The sequence below is a fragment of the Antedon mediterranea genome, chromosome 6 (assembly GCF_964355755.1).
Source record: "Antedon mediterranea chromosome 6, ecAntMedi1.1, whole genome shotgun sequence".
In the NCBI taxonomy this organism is placed as follows: domain Eukaryota; kingdom Metazoa; phylum Echinodermata; class Crinoidea; order Comatulida; family Antedonidae; genus Antedon; species Antedon mediterranea.
This window is the reverse complement of record NC_092675.1, coordinates 6,938,044-6,954,069: the sequence shown is the minus strand read 5'-3', so window position 1 is coordinate 6,954,069 and position 16,026 is coordinate 6,938,044. Positions and strand designations below refer to the sequence as shown.

The following is a 16,026-nucleotide window of genomic DNA, read 5'->3' as shown; positions in this document are numbered from 1 at the left end:
TCCTGCATTAAACAGTCTGAATTTGTAGGAACTGGTTTTTTTAAAGCCTAATAATCATTCATTCCTTTTCATATTATTATTATTATCATTTGATTTAAAATTGTTAGGTAAAATAATTATGATTTGGAATAAAAGTAAGTGAAAATTTCAGCTAAGTAAAAAAGTAAAAAATAATGTAGCTATAACTACTTTATCTTCACAACCCTATCTAAATGTTACTATTTATTAATTTCAACAGGCAGTTTGATCCTCACTAGCTCTACTGTAGTAAGGCTGAATGAATGGAACATTGTCAGGGCTTCCAGAAACATAAAAGATGGCTCTTTAAGTTTGAATGATGATTTTGCTGTGACTGGTACAACACAAGGGTCAAGTGTGGGATTAGACACAGGTGTAATTACATTTGTAGGTGGTATTCCATCTACTATAAGCCTGCCTACAGAAATTCTGTTCAATAGTGGTATGTACCTTTATATCATTAGGCCTGATAATTATTTTTATTTAGACTATTTTTTTTTGCCTCATGAAAATATTACTTTTCATTTTGTAAACCACACAGCATACAAAGAAATGTGTGAAATATATGTTATATACATAAAAAAAAAGGCAAATTTACTCAAAAAATCAGCACTGTCTTCACTCAATCACGCCCTCAATTTATAATGAGACATTTATATAGCATTATTTCGAAAAGATCAGAGTGCTTTGAGTGTTTGTTGATTTTTTAAATTATCTAGACATTCATTATTTGTATATTAATACACTAGTACATTATTGATAAATACTAATAATATTGACTAAGTATAGGTCTTGGGTATGAATTTGGGAAAGATTTTGGAATATGATTAAACTTAAATTGTATTAACAATTTAGAAAACAGGTTTTGTATCTGAATTTAGCCTAAATTAGGGAGAGTGTTTATACTTGAACGTGCAATTATGAGCATTACATGTGAGTGGGATGTAGATAAAAAAAGTGTGTAATCAATTTGTTTTGGCAGGTTTTGTTGGCTGCATTAGAACAGTTGACATCAATATTCAAGATGTTGATCTGAGTAGTCCAGATGATGGTTTAGATGTATCAGAGTGTTTAGACAGTGTCTGTAACCTTCAAGATCCCTGCCAAAATGGGGCTACTTGTACAGACGCTCCTAATGGATTTACCTGTCAATGTCTACCGGGATATCTTGGTATGAAATAATGCATTAGTTGACACTGTACATATTTTTATACTTTATTTACCTTTGTTTAATGATATGATATAACAGTTATAATGGCATTCTTCATTTGTTATAAATAATTAAAATATCATTAAGGTTAATTTGAAATCGTAAAGATGAGAGGTATCGATCGCGTTGAGCAGGCTAATTACACAGATGTTAAAGGTGTGAGTATAGCTTTGGTAATCTGGACAATTGAGTTAATCTTATTGGCCGTGAACATTTTCAACATAATCTTAAGGATTATATGTTTACTATAATGATGCCTTTTTATCCTTAGGTGACGTATGTGATCAAAGCGCATGTGATAACTTAGCAAGTAGTCAACAATGTCAGAACGGTGGCACCTGTTATGTAAATGAGAATGGACAACCTTCATGCTTGTGCACAATTGACTATTTCGGGGATCTATGTGGTCAAAGTAAGAATAGTTTTCTTTTTTATTTCAAAATTATCTCCTCTTAAAGATATATTAACATTTTTTACTTTTTTTAAGAAACGATGTATTATATAATTATAGTATGTTGTTAGGTTTTGTGCTGGACCTTTTGAAAAACAACAATGTCCCCTTTGTGGGACAACGTTGATATTGTCATCCAGTAGAAATATGTTTATAAATAAAAAAATAAATAAAATATTGTCCCACTGAAAAAATTATTTTAAAAAAATTTGTTGTTGAATATGTCATTTTAACGTTGCATAATAATTATTCATTTTGACCAAAAACTTGATCGCTAAAAAATTATTTACCTTTAAAAATGTAATTTAAAGCAAAAAAACACTTAAATTGTCTGGCAGACAATGAGTTTTTGGTTTAAACGAACCGTTTATTTTTTGCTTTGTTTCTAAAAAAGTGAACTTTATTAAAAATGCAAAATGGCCTATTTAAAGTCGGATTTTATTCTTAATTTTTCCTGATTTTGGGGGACAATACATCTTTAATTATAGACCACTTTAGAAATCAGCTGTCATAGTCCAAGTGGCCCCTTAATAGGAGTTTCTCATTAATAGAAGTTGGCCATGTGTTAACTTATACATTTCTTCTTGTATCATGGCAAAGTGTCCCTTCAATAGGATTTCTACTGTAATTACAAAAGCAAATTCAAAGTAGTTAAGTTTCAATAATTGATTCATTTAGCATTTAATATATAATATACTGTACTAATTATAATACCAGATATAAAGGTAAGCAAAAGTGATTTGTTTCATGTTATTGAATTTTCTGATTAAACATTGATATGTATATTAATCATATATTGATATAAAAAAGATTGTATATTCTTTAAAAGCAACACATGCTTATGATGTATACTATCTGAAGGCTTTATAATCAGTTAATGTTGCGACCATGAATAAGAAGAAATCCACTGAAAGTTGTTGGTCTGTGACTGTTACTGTATACAGAATTATGAGCAGGAACTTCCAAGTATACACGATCGCCAAATCTCAGTACGATTATAGCCGTGTTACTTGCAATATCCGAGTGATCGTCTTGATCAGCGTTAAAAGCAGAGACGACTAATTTTCCATTGTGCATAAGCTTTACGTAAACGTCCTCAGCGCTGCTCTGTCGCATGGCATGAAACGTGAAGTGGTAAACACCTGGTGTGTCACAGATGTATAACCCCGAGCGATGATCAAAATCTTTTCCAACATCTGTTACTTCTGCGTCGAATGTTAATATTTGTGCAGCGTTGCTGGATTTCAATACAGTTGTACGAACAGCTGTAAATGCAGAATACTGGTACGGACTCAAACCCTCTTCAAGTATGCCTCCTCCTCCCTCACCTGGATTGACAACACCAGTACCTGTACCTGGAGGGCCAGGTGGACCCATTAGTCCAGGAACGCCATGTAAACCAGGTGCCCCAGCTTCTCCCTTCTGGCCCGGTTCTCCTGGTAGCCCAGTTAACCCTGGCACGCCAGACTGTCCGTCTAAACCTTGCACACCTGGGCTTCCATGTTGGCCTGCAATTCCTGGTTGACCAGGAGAACCATTCTTTCCTGGTTCACCAGCTGGACCTGTTGGACATTCTATTGGACAGACTTGTTGATCCGGGTCTGGATTTGGGTTTGGATTGGGATCAGGATCTGGATCAGGATCCACAATTTCTGAAACAGACGATGAGAAACTTTTCTCCTGACCATCGCATAAGAGAATCCATGGCACTAGAAAGGCAATGAGAAACTTGTTCATTCTGAAAGGAGAAAGAAAATTTAATTATATATTGTAATAATATAATTTATACAATACAGAACTGTAGTTATAATTATTTACTAGAATTTCGCAATATAAAATATACAAATATTTCTTAATTCTCACTAGATTAAGTTTAAAATAGATATTTTAAATGTTTTTTAACTCCTTTCCTATTTGCAAAATCAAATTCCACAGATTTGTTTCATTTTTTTGTATATGCATTGTTTTGATTTTTTGTTTTGTTATATTATTAAAAGTACCTAGACTTGTCCCTTTTTTATATTATTTATTCATTATTTTAATTAGTATATTTATCTTTCCAATATGAAGTGAAAAGCCGTCTATAAACTAGACTAACAAGTACATAGGCCTAATAATCATGAAAGAATAAAATTCATAACTGAGACTGAGTAATTTTTGAATGACAGTATCCAGGGTATATAACCTTTTAAATTTGCTTGGAAGGAAACTTATAATTAAGTTAAGTACTAGAAATTCTTAGTAAACCATTCTAAGCTACTTGTTTTGCAAAATATTTAATTTCATTGACTTTGAAAAAAAAGCAGTACTCATGGATTTATATATAGTATTGTTAAAACAGATCTCACGCCATTCTCATCGATCTATGAGAAATGTATCTTAAGACCTCACTTATTACTGGTAGTTTTAATAGAGATGGCATTTAGAGTTAATTTATGTAGAACTTAAGAAGTCCTTTGTTGTAAATAGCATTCATAGTATAATTCAAACGATAATAATTGGGTTGAATTTAAGTTTTAAATTTAATGATAGTGTTGACACAAAAAAGTGCTATTTAAATGCTCATTTAAAAGTGTTACTATATCTCGGTGATTTAGTTTGTTTTGGACAGTTTATGTCAAATTTGATTACAAGAAAACCATGGTTCTTTATGTAATTAAACTTTCTTGAAAACAATTTGGCGCTAGTGTATTATGTTAAAGTTAGATTGATTTATCGCCCATGATTCAGGTGTCACAATTTGTCTATTGTAAATAGAGTATGGACATACCAAGAATCGGCTATGCATACAGGTGATAGACAATTTGAATAGAATAATAAAGTCTTACTTAAAACAAAATAATATATGAATTTAATCAACAAATTAGCAGTGAATGAGTTAATAACAAAAAACATTTATAATCTGATTTCAAATTCCAAGCATACAAATTAGTTAAGTACACAATAAAGTATTATTAATATCAAACTATTTAAATATGTATGCATGACAAAGCTTCAAAATAGCATTAAGAATTCATGAAAAAACTTACCTTATTTTTTATTGTGACGTTAGCACACACTACAGGCACCCACCCTGACTTCTTTGAAAAAATAAACTGTTTGGCTTGCGGCGGACAATGTTTTATGAAAGCCGGATGCCTTTGTCCTTTGAGACAGACACCTAGCATATAGCCAACAACGTAATTGACAGGAAATCAAATAACTGGCTAGTTTTAATCAATATTTCCATCATATCTCATCACTGTCTTCCTTCTTTGATAATTCCAATTTGATTATCAATAAATTTGACATATTTTTTGGATATGACCTTCTGAAATTCCTGGAAGGCATTCAATATCATCTGATTCAATTTTAAATTTTAGTAACAAAGAGTTTGTTAATGGGATGTTCTTTGTTCTGTATTGAATTAAAATATATAGGGGACACCTTTGTAGAGTATTACTTGTCCCTTGGATAGGGGTTAGCTGCAGTGTTTAAACATATATTTTAAATTTTATTAATAAATAGGGTGTCCCAAACAGTTCTACTGTATATAGTAGGGAGGTTTGGCAACCTTACGAATACGATAACGAAAACGGATACGTCACACATTTGTGAAACTTTTCGAGCTGATCCCTATTTCATATTCCTAAAGCGTATTCGTGTTGACGAATATCACCAGTCATATTCGTAACTACAAAACGAGTATAGTTTCTGAGCTATTTTGCACATTTTGTATTTCAATCAGGAATGATTCATGATTATAAAATAATTATACTTTTATTGAAAGTAATTTACTAAAGTAATTTACTAAAATGCCAGGTCAATAAATAGCAGTTTTTAAAGTCCTCACTCGCTTTGATGTTGGCCTAGGCAGCCAAGCACCAAGCAACACGTACCCGCGCTTCACTCAAATTTACCGCAGTAATATTTTGGACGGGGCCCTCAATATTTCGTTGCCATGCGAAGGTGACAGATTTTTACTGGCTTACGAAAAACTAATACGTGTGCGTGACGTATTCGTTTTCGTATTCATAAGATTGCGAAACCTCCCTATTGTTTTTTTTTTAAAAAGCTGTACATATTTTGTAGAAATACAGGATATGAAAATGGAATTTATCTCTTAGCATTGAAATACAAAAAATAGTAAGATTTTATAATTTCTTTTGAAAAACAAGGTATGTAAACAATTGAGGTCATTATACAATTCAACATTTCAATACTTGCATTATTATTGTATCATTATTTGTATAATTATTATCCTTTCTCTTATTTTTTAGGTCCAAATGTATTCAACATAGCTGATTTTAGTGGTCGTAGCTATCTTCAGTATGGACGTGAGATCATTGCAAGGTAATTGATATTTTTCTCAGTATATTTTTTGATCGTCTTCAGGAGTGAGAATGACAATCTCTCTCCTGAGGACGATCAAAAGATATTGAACAAAACGTCGAGAAACTCAACATTCTTTTCAAAACTAATATATGTGTTGTACCGCAAACTTTATATCAACATGATGTAAACACATTTGTAAAATAGTATAAAATTGTTTAGTATTGTTTAGTTATTGGTTAAAAATTTTAAAAATACCACTTATCTGATGATTTACTATTGGTAATCCTTGGCCACACATGCCTAAAGACATAAAATAAAATAGATAAATAAAATAAATTATTTGTATTTTTTGTTCTTTTAACAGCGATTTTAACAGCAATAGGTTTGCTATAGTGTTTAATACTCGCGATGCCAGTGTGGATAGTTTAATACTATGGAATGGTGAAAACATGGAAGATGACTTTATTGCTCTTGGTATAAAATCAGGTCGAATTGAGTTCACCTTTAACCTTGGGTCAGGCATCGGCAGGTTGGCAACAGACTTGATTGTTGAGAATGGCTTTTACAATGTAAATGTAGACAGGTTGGTGTTTTTTCTATAAGTTTAGTCACACATGTTTGTTTGAAGAAACAAAGTAAATCCAAAGGAGCTTATGTCTGGTGAGACGGCAAAACGTTTACATGTATTGCCGTATTTGTATTGCGTTGATGCATTCTATGTGCGTAAAACACAGACATAGTTGTGTGTCTGAGTAGGCTGCTTATTGGATAGTCATTCATTTATATATTGAATGCTTTTAGAATTTATTTTATTTAATACATCAACATCCTGGAACTTAAACTGTGAAGTTATTAAAGATTTTATGAATATTTAATTTAAGTTAAGAGCTTAATAATCTGTGACATTTATTGTGACAATCCATCTTGCTAACTGCTAGACTACTTTCAACAGAACCTCTATGATCAACATCAAATTTCTTACAAGATGAGAGAACTTGATAATCTTGATTCATACTTCCATTGTAGCACATTTAATGAAGCTGTAACTTTATGGGGCATCACTGGATTAACGTTATTAAATAGTTATTTAACGACACTAAAGAGGCCTAACAGCTGTCTAACTCTAATTCACAGCCTAGTTCAGACCCAGAAATATGTATGCTACTTACATAATGCTACCTTTATGCTGTGAATCTGAATGTATCCTTAGTTGTAAATAGTTTATCCATCCTGCAATTGAGTTTCTTGGTATTGTATGCATATCAAATTTTTAAATAGGTGTGAGTTCATGCATGGTTTAATTTCCTACCTTTAAGTAAAGCATGGAGAAATAAGTTAGGACTTAACTAACTTATTAACTTATTTCTCCATGAGTAAAGCATCTTTGATTAACTCATGTTGTATATTTTTTGGTATTCTGTCTTTATTTTAGAAATGGTAATACTGTGACAATGAGCGTAACCAACCCCAGCGGTGGTAATCAACTCATAACAGGTTCCAGCCCTTGTTGTAATTCAGGACTAAACACATTTACAAGTCTTCTGTATGTTGGTAAGTACTGTCACAGTCTCCCGATAATCGCAGGAGTTCCCCGATATTTTGAACCATTCTCCTGCCTCCCGCTAACATGCAATTTTCCATTGTTTTGGATATGAACAAAAAACAGATTATAATTTATTATTCAGGCACTACATCTAGGACCTAGTTTGTTAACTAAGGGTGTGTTTCTGCTGCCGAATAAACTGTTTATGTCAAAATAGATTTTAAATATAATTTTTGTATCGACGGCATTTCTGCTCAATTTTTGCTCCAAAATAACCGTCAGAAATCGCAGTACCTAAAATGCAATGGGCACTGGCGGTCAATTCAAACGTTACTGCAGTGTAGTTGACAAAGGTCAGCGGCTGTATATCAAATAACTGTTATTTTGCGTTGCAGCTAAAAGTTAAACAGCAATAATCGGTTAAATGGCGTTCTAACACCGAATCGATTGCGTGTTTTTAACCATTATTTTCAGACTGCCATTTAACCTGTTATTGAAAATGTGTCCTGTTTCTGCTCAAAAGAAATTAGGGTTAATTTTGTCACACGTTTATTAACCGGTTATGTTTTTTGCAGCAGAAACAGGCCTAAAAGTGAAAACTGTGTTCGGCCTTGCCATGCCTGAAATTGCTTTGTTATTTTTCAGGTGGTCATAGTAGTGATGTAACTAGTCTCACAGGAGGTTATTTTACATCTGGTTTTGTGGGGTGTATAGCACAGTTCTCAACCTCTTTGAATCCTGCTGGCATTCTGTACCAAGTGAACTTACAAGGAGATGCTACCAATGGAGCAGGTGTATACCTGTGTATGACGTAACACACCAGATGACACTCAAACCGAGTGCCTCGTGTGTATTATGATCGAAACAGGGTTCAAGTCTTTATATTATGCAATTATATTATGTGTCCTATTACATTTGGTTAAAAACCGAGAGAAAATTTATTATGGAATATTAGAGTATAATTATTTTCTATGATGTTATATTAACCTTGACAAAAAGGCTGAAATAAAGTCTGCGAAATAGTACTTAGGAATGTGTTAATCAAAATTAAAGTACTCTATTAAAAAAACTTCTTAAGGACCAAATGAGAAAGTCTCATAGTGGTATAAAAATACAGGTCTCTGTGATTGGATGGTGGGTTCACCCCCTCAAACAGTACCATTCCTAGAGGACTTGAAAGTACCATTTTGAGTTACAATAGTTTATTTCATGCAATCCCTACCTGTAAAGTCTATACAGGTAGCCATCTAACTCATAGACTACCAACACCACTGTTTGTGTATCTTAATTGTACAATTTTAATCATAGATTATGTACCATATACATATTTTGACACATGAATATGTTAATTGGTATTTTAATAGATTGTTTTCTTTTATTTTATTATTGTTATCTATTAATTTGATTAAAATACAGTTATCAAATATTGAAAACATAACTGATTTGGTAATTTTGGAATAGTACTTAGCTTTTTTTATTCTTTGTATTGTTTTCTTTATCAATTGAAAAAAAAAATATTTAGTTGATTTATTAATTTTTATAAAATAATGTCTTCTAAAAATGTACTAATTGTAATTAATTAATTCTGTATTTCATGCAGTACATGGTGATAAATGAATAGTATATATAATAAATTGGAGATTAACAATAATATAAATTTTTAGATAGGCCACAACCCTCTCTTTAAAAAAGAATTATTTTTTAAACTCCCCTCCCCCTTTTTAAAAAACTCCAATGTCATTTGGGCCCTAAAACAGAAAGGTTCTGTACTCTTTTATACCTTGTTATTACTATTTTAATTATGTATAATTATATTACACCATGTAATTATTATGTGAAATTAAGATTAATTGCTTTAATTTTAAAGTTGTATAATTCATTTTTCTATGTGTGAGTATGTTTTAAAATTCAATTTGTTATGGATACAAAAACTTGTTACCTTTTTTTACTATAATTTTAAATATTGCATTTTGATGTCACAGGCATTTAAATTATGATTTTCCCACAAGGTTATTGTGATTTTGTTTTCTATTAGGCGTATGAATAGAAGACCCTGACATATAACGCTTCATTTGTTCAAAGCATGATAAGAATTCCTCTATGGAGAAATAAGTTAGCTTAACTTATTTTTCCATGGTTCAATTAACATCAACATGACGTCAATGAGTCAATTTTCTGTAATTTAATTTCAGATGAAGAAGTTAATTCCTCAATATTTTATGGAAATAATAATATAAATGCATCATTTTGGGTATTTACATTGTTTAGTTAAGGTAAAAACTGGGCGTTTTCAATTTTATACTGTTTAAATTCGAATTGTGACGTCTCCGCTTGCCTTCATTTTCTACATGGCAAAGAACAATTATTAGTGGCATAACCAATGCACATTTTGTGCAATTTTAATCAATCTTAACATTTTTATAATACAGTAATTGAATGATCATTTTAATAGATTTAAACATTATTAACAACCGTCCGTCCCAAACCGTCCGTCCGTAATGCGTTGGGTATATTGTGCTTTAAAATACAGTAACTTAATTACTATTTTCGCTTGTAAAATTAATATTTTTTAATTATAAATAGTATAGTTATGTTAGGTATAGATAAGTATTTTGTGTATAATGGAACTATTTCCGTCCTTTTGATAATGTAATTTTATAAAAAGGTTCCAAATAAAAAGTCTGCATTGCAATATATGTATACATGATTCCTTTTCTTGTTTCACTAGATAAAACTGGAATGGAATTCTCTTCCAAACTACATTAAATATTCACAATCGGTGGCTCTTTTTAAGAGGCTTCTTAAGACATACCTGTTTAATAAAGCCACCTAGATTGTTTTAGATCTAATTTAGTAGGGCAGGAGGCGCCCGAGTCTGGGATGACCGAGACACAACTGGTGCTGACCACCGGGGTTCAATTAGATCGATCCCTGGTTAGCGATGAAGGTTTTTTTTAGCATGGTTGAAATTCCCTTTTATCGTATTAGTTTATGTACAGCACTTAGAGGTTTCACAACATTAGGCGCTATATAAATCCAGGATATTATTGTTATTATTATTAAAACTAGGTATTAATTTCTCTATCTCTGTCCAATGATAAACAAAAGTGTAAAATAATAAAAGGTACAGTTGATTTGTAATATATAAAAACATTAGAATAAAAGAAATAAAATATGGTAGATAGTCCGGCACCTTACAATTCCAGGTAATCGAAACACAAATAACAGGTAACATCATGTTATATGTTAATTCTTATTAAATCTTACAGTTATATTATCCTTATACTGTTATAGGCCTATAGCCGTTTTCGGACTTTTTTCTTTTGTCTTGGTCAATTTATTCGGATTGTATGCCTTTTCCTGGTTTATTTTACATCAACTTTTTCATGTTTACACTTGTGCTAAACAGCGCATAGAGACTATTTATATTTTGCGCTTTATAAATTTAAAACTATTAGGCCTACACCATTAGCTTTTTACACATCGTTCATGTCGAGTTTTTATTCGCGTGGACGCGACTCTATAGTTCACTATGTCGGTCTGTCTGTCGGTCCGGTATCACTGCGTTTTATCGCTTTTCTGTACTTTTTTAACTGTTTTGATGTACAGACATGTTTTAACTATGTCGGTCGGTCGGTCTGTCGCGTATCACTTTGCGTTTTTCTGTACTTTTTGAACTGTTTTGATGTACAGAAAAGTTTTAAAGTACATTACTTTTTGAAAGTTCATTTTATTTCTGAGAGCACGCGACTTATGGCTGTTGGCCTTGTTACACATCGGGCATATCGCGTTGTTGTTACGCATCGGGAATGTCGCGTTTTTACGCGTCGGGCATGTCGCGTTGTTACGCATCGCGTATGTCGAGTTTTACACATCATGCATGTCGAGTTTTTACCATAGCCGGAGATCTTTGGTGTTTAGGCCTACACATCGCTTTTGATTTTAAAAAAGGGAGAAATGCACAAAAAAAATGTAGCATGACGACTCGACAGACCTCACAAATGTGGCAAGGTACAAAATAATAGATATTTAGAACAATAGAACCCCTATTAAGGGGACACTTTCTGGACCCAAAAAAACTGTCCCCTTAATAGGAGTGTCCCAAAATATGTTATGTAATATACAGTATTTTATATTAATATGAATAAATGCAGTGGTTGTGATGCCAAAAAGAGAAAGGATAAGTTATTGTATTATATATATTTATCCTTTACACTCACTGCCCCATTGTTTGAGCGCATGATAGAGAAAAAAGGATCACGGATTTGAAAAGAATGCGATACACTTCAACGGGCAAATTGAAAAGTTTTCTCAACCTCAAGCGTTATTATACAAAGAACCTATCAAAGAATCTATACCAAAGAATATATACATACAGTATACCTACTTGCCTATACTTATTACTGTATAAATAGAGTGAAATGTAGGCCTAAAGAGAAAAATCTGAAATGTGTACATAATTGCTTATGTGAAAAGATCAGTGCGATGATTTTCCTAGATGTAGGCCTACCTGCAGATTGAAATTTACATAGTTTAAGCACGGACATACCCAATTTGGCGTTACTGCACTTTCGCACCTAAAACTGCAGTAGCAGTGGGTGAAAATTAGGTAAGTGCGAAAGTGCAGTAGATTTATAGATTTAAGCAGCACATTGCTTGGTTAGACCTATCACAATGGTAGGCCTACACAGACATATACTGCTATACCTAACGTGTCTAGTATGTTTTATCTCTATAATTTATTTGATTTTTTATCAGAGATTTCCTACAACATTATTAATAGTAAGTAATTCTGCATTTAAAAAGCAAGTAGTAATCAGCGATTCACTGAAGCATGAACGAAAAGTGTACGCAGTTATTCCTGAGACTTTCCATCCTGATTTTAAAGCACCGTGCTGGTACAATAAAGATGACAAACCAATGTGCCTACCCTATTTCTACATTGCTGGGTTTCCTAAGTGTGGTACTACAGACCTTTGGTATAAAATTATAAAACATCCAGATGTGATAGAAGTTTGCAAAGAACCTCATTGGTGGCCATGGAGACAGTATGGCACAGAGAAACTACCAACATGCCAAAAAGAAGGTATATTTTTCAGAGCCATTTTTGTTTATTTATTTATTTATTTATTACCATATTTACTGAGGGTAGCCTATCCAGTTCCTAATAGAACTGATCATTCAGGGCCCTCGATAAAACAAACATACAGTACAACACATAAAATATTAAATATTCAAATGACATAAAAAATATTAAAGGCTTAAAAATTTACAATGATTATATAAAATTCATATAAAAGTTTTGTTGGATAAATATAATTATATATATATGGTGTTTTCAATGTTTTTTAAAGATCAGTGTGACGATTTTCCTAGAAGTAATACTATTTGTAGGCCTACCTACAGATTGAAACTTGAAACATACTTTTAATCACGGACCTACCTAATTTGGCTTTACTGCACTTTCTATTTCAGAGCCATTTTTGTTAGATAAATATAATTATATATATATGGTGTTTTCAATGTTTTTTTAGAGAGGTAGCTTTATAAAGGCATATGCCCAGTTTGACCCTGCAAGGCTGAAAGTAAAAACGTGAAGGGTCATTTGTCTGTATACATACTTTGAAATGTTTGCTTATAACAATGCAGTTTACGGACTGATGTTTACACATCATTCGTTTATCTGGTAGGCCTACTTTAAAGATGTATTGTCCCCCAAAAACATGAATATTGAAGATTAATTATGTTATTTTGTAGTTTTAATAAAGTCAATCACTTCCATAGAAAAATAACGAAAAAAATAATGTTTTCACTTGTAAAATAACAAAATAAATGGTTAAATCCAACCAAAAATCCATTGGCTGGCAGCCAATTTGACAATTTTTTGCTTTAAATTAAAAAATTTCAATTAAATACATTTGTTTTCGATCTAATTTTTGTCAAAGTGGATAACTATTATGTTACATTAAAATGGAATATTCAACAAAAATTGTTCGAGAATTATTTTTTCAGGGGGACAATACATCTTTAATGGAATACAAGAGTAATTTACACAAAAAAAATCATCTAACTGTGTTTAATTTGATATGTTATCTACAGTGACCTTTCTTTTCGTGACATGTGTGTTGTTAAGTGTCTGAAAAGTATTATTACCAAGCAAGTTAAAAGTTCAGTAACACAATCTTACATAAAAGAATACTGTATATTTTTGTTTAGCTTCCAAAACAACAAATACAATTGGAAAACCTCAGTCCAGTATCGAGTGGTATCTCCATTTTTACCGTACACAAGGCGCTGTAAAAGAGATTGTCAAAAGTAACAGATACAAGTCTTTCCATCCAAAAGTGTTTGGTGACGCCTCTGTTAGTACCAGTTATGGGACCGTTGGAAACTTCTTCAGCAAATACGAATTGATTGATGAACAATTTTCCATGACAATTCCAAAACTCTTGTACTCTGCTACTCCAAATGCTAAAATTATAATTATCTTAAGAGACCCTGTGGATCGATATTATTCCGGGTACAACTATTCTCCGTATGGAAGGACGAAGGGATCACCCACAGACTTCCATAATCAGACGGTGGAAGCTATTGACTGTTTTAAAAGATGTCTTCTGATACATTCGCCATATTATTGTGTACATCATTTAGAATTCTGTAAGGTAAAGATCATCGTGATTGTGCTTACGCCATTGCGTTGCTTAGTGGGAACCAAGCTATCAATGATCAAACAATGCGTATTGGCGTATGTGTCTTCCTCACACATTTTTAAACCTGCAATTTGTATATTGTATTGTAACAATACATATTCTTTATATGTTGTTTGAAAAGGTAAACGTTCACTTGAACAGTGTATACATCGACAGGTAGGCTCCAGTTATTAACTTAAATTTTTCTTTTTTAGAGTCATTCTCATGGTTACCTTGATAAGCTACCACTTGGAATGTACAGTATATTTATGAAAGATTGGCTCGATGTGTTTCCTCGAAATCAGTTGTATATTTTGACATTAACAGAATTGAGGAATCAGCCTGTCAGAACATTGAGGGATATATTTCAGTTTCTTGAATTGTGTAAGTATGTGATTTGCACATTGAGAATAATAAAATGTTGCTTACACGCGACGCGATGGCATGGACCGACAAAATACGGTCTATATCAGTACGTAGTATACTTATACGCATGCCTAGATTAATGTTTATTCCGACTTTCTGTCAACTGTCTCGAATCAAAATAGGGGTATGGATTCGTGCCAACATAGTCCGAGCCTACGTGTTTGTGTTTGAATCCTTTTTATTCTTATTTTGTAGCTCCATATGAAATAAATACAAGTGAAAAACGACCAGTCAACAGCAGAAAGTATCCAGATATGCTTCAGGAAACTAGAATATTATTGCAAGAATTGTATCGACCTTATGAACAGAAACTTGTACATATTTTGAATGATACAAAATTCTCATTTTCATCTTTAAATTTCCCAAAATGATAAGTACAATAATACGATTCGGTTTTTGTTTTTTGACTTAGTCACTTTTATTTCCATTCTTTATTACAATGTATAATATCATAATTAAATAATTAAAGATAAAGAGTAATTATTGCAATGTAGTACCATTCCGTTTTAATAAATCGTTTAAATTTTTGCGTCTTATGCATTTGTCTTTTTATGTTGTTTTCAATTATTTAAACTTTTCTAGATAATATTATCATTTAATCTTAATTAAAACTGAAAGTGTTGTTTAATTGTTTATTATAATTCATTAGGCCTATTAGGTCAAGATTGAAATGATGATGATGCTTATGAGGGCGTAACTTGTTTACATCGTTCACACAGTTTACGTGGCTAAAAAATAAACATCATTAATATAATATTAAAATACGGTCAAGATAAATGCAAAATAATGTAATGTATGTTTAGAAAATGGATATCAAAGCCGCTAAATTCGTCTCAGGGCTGAATCGTCCCGGACCGAACAGCCCATGACCGAATCGTCCCCCGGACCGAATAGCCTCAGGGCCGAATAGTCGCAGGTCCGAATTATCCCACTACCATTATAAGATATTCACAAACATACAAACATTCATCGTGCATACATTGACTGCTATACAAACAGACATAATTGAGGTATAACAGGACAATGTGTTTCACCAATAGCAAAATTATTCATTCATTAATAATTATTCATACTCCATTGTTGGTACATTGTTTCTGCATGAAAAAAATTCCTCTATAGTCATTCTACCATGAGATCAGCACACCGGGAGACGATCGACCTACTCTTTTCGAATAGTGTACCAAGTTCTTTAAACGTGCACTGTTAAGTACACGATGACCAACGGCTTTACATCCCATCCGAAGGACGAGGAAATGAGAGTAAAGCATCTTGCCTAAGGATGCAATTAATATGGTACAGATAACCTCGAACCCATTCTATTAGTTTACCTTTATTTTTCTATTAGTTTACTATTTGTATTAGTTTACCTTTATAC

The 16,026-nt window shown here is 32.3% G+C and overlaps 3 protein-coding genes across 6 annotated transcripts in view; 2 read left to right on the top strand and 1 right to left on the bottom strand.

Moving 5' to 3' along the window:
- Nucleotides 1–10,714, top strand: part of LOC140052129 (uncharacterized) — a 49,645-nt gene extending 38,931 nt beyond the window's left edge. For all 4 annotated transcript variants that reach the window (XM_072097552.1, XM_072097551.1, XM_072097553.1 and 1 more), the window contains 7 exons: nucleotides 239–460; nucleotides 1,001–1,189; nucleotides 1,500–1,640; nucleotides 5,939–6,011; nucleotides 6,358–6,576; nucleotides 7,426–7,544; nucleotides 8,182–10,714. In XM_072097552.1, coding sequence (XP_071953653.1) covers nucleotides 239–460; nucleotides 1,001–1,189; nucleotides 1,500–1,640; nucleotides 5,939–6,011; nucleotides 6,358–6,576; nucleotides 7,426–7,544; nucleotides 8,182–8,351 — 1,133 coding nt within the window. In that variant the 3' untranslated portion in view covers nucleotides 8,352–10,714. The remainder of the gene's footprint in view (nucleotides 1–238; nucleotides 461–1,000; nucleotides 1,190–1,499; nucleotides 1,641–5,938; nucleotides 6,012–6,357; nucleotides 6,577–7,425; nucleotides 7,545–8,181) is intronic.
- Nucleotides 1,622–4,800, bottom strand: LOC140052130 (complement C1q-like protein 2). Its single transcript, XM_072097555.1, has 2 exons — nucleotides 4,709–4,800; nucleotides 1,622–3,417 (listed from the first exon to the last, which is right to left on the bottom strand). Exon 2 carries the CDS (start codon nucleotides 3,414–3,416, stop codon nucleotides 2,550–2,552), a length of 867 nt encoding a protein of 288 aa, XP_071953656.1. The 5' UTR covers nucleotide 3,417; nucleotides 4,709–4,800; the 3' UTR covers nucleotides 1,622–2,549.
- A 1,429-nt stretch (nucleotides 10,715–12,143) lies between the features above and the next one.
- On the top strand, nucleotides 12,144–15,133 carry LOC140051550 (carbohydrate sulfotransferase 15-like). The gene is made up of 4 exons (XM_072096800.1): nucleotides 12,144–12,622; nucleotides 13,753–14,198; nucleotides 14,441–14,609; nucleotides 14,847–15,133. The coding sequence occupies exons 1-4, from the start codon at nucleotides 12,211–12,213 to the stop codon at nucleotides 15,020–15,022; spliced, it is 1,203 nt and encodes a 400-aa protein (XP_071952901.1). The 5' UTR covers nucleotides 12,144–12,210; the 3' UTR covers nucleotides 15,023–15,133.
- Nucleotides 15,134–16,026: the final 893 nt, after the last annotated feature.

What these genes read in the sequence shown, in the direction of transcription:
- LOC140052130 (XM_072097555.1), bottom strand. Translation starts at nt 3,416, where the DNA reads ATGAACAAGTTTCTCATTGCCTTTCTAGTGCCATGGATTCTCTTATGC.
- LOC140051550 (XM_072096800.1), top strand. Translation starts at nt 12,211, where the DNA reads ATGGTAGGCCTACACAGACATATACTGCTATACCTAACGTGTCTAGTA. An exon ending in ACCAACATGCCAAAAAGAAG is followed by an intron (nt 12,623 to 13,752) that starts GTATATTTTTCA and finishes ATTTTTGTTTAG; the next exon opens with CTTCCAAAACAACAAATACA. An exon ending in ATTTCAGTTTCTTGAATTGT is followed by an intron (nt 14,610 to 14,846) that starts GTAAGTATGTGA and finishes CTTATTTTGTAG; the next exon opens with CTCCATATGAAATAAATACA.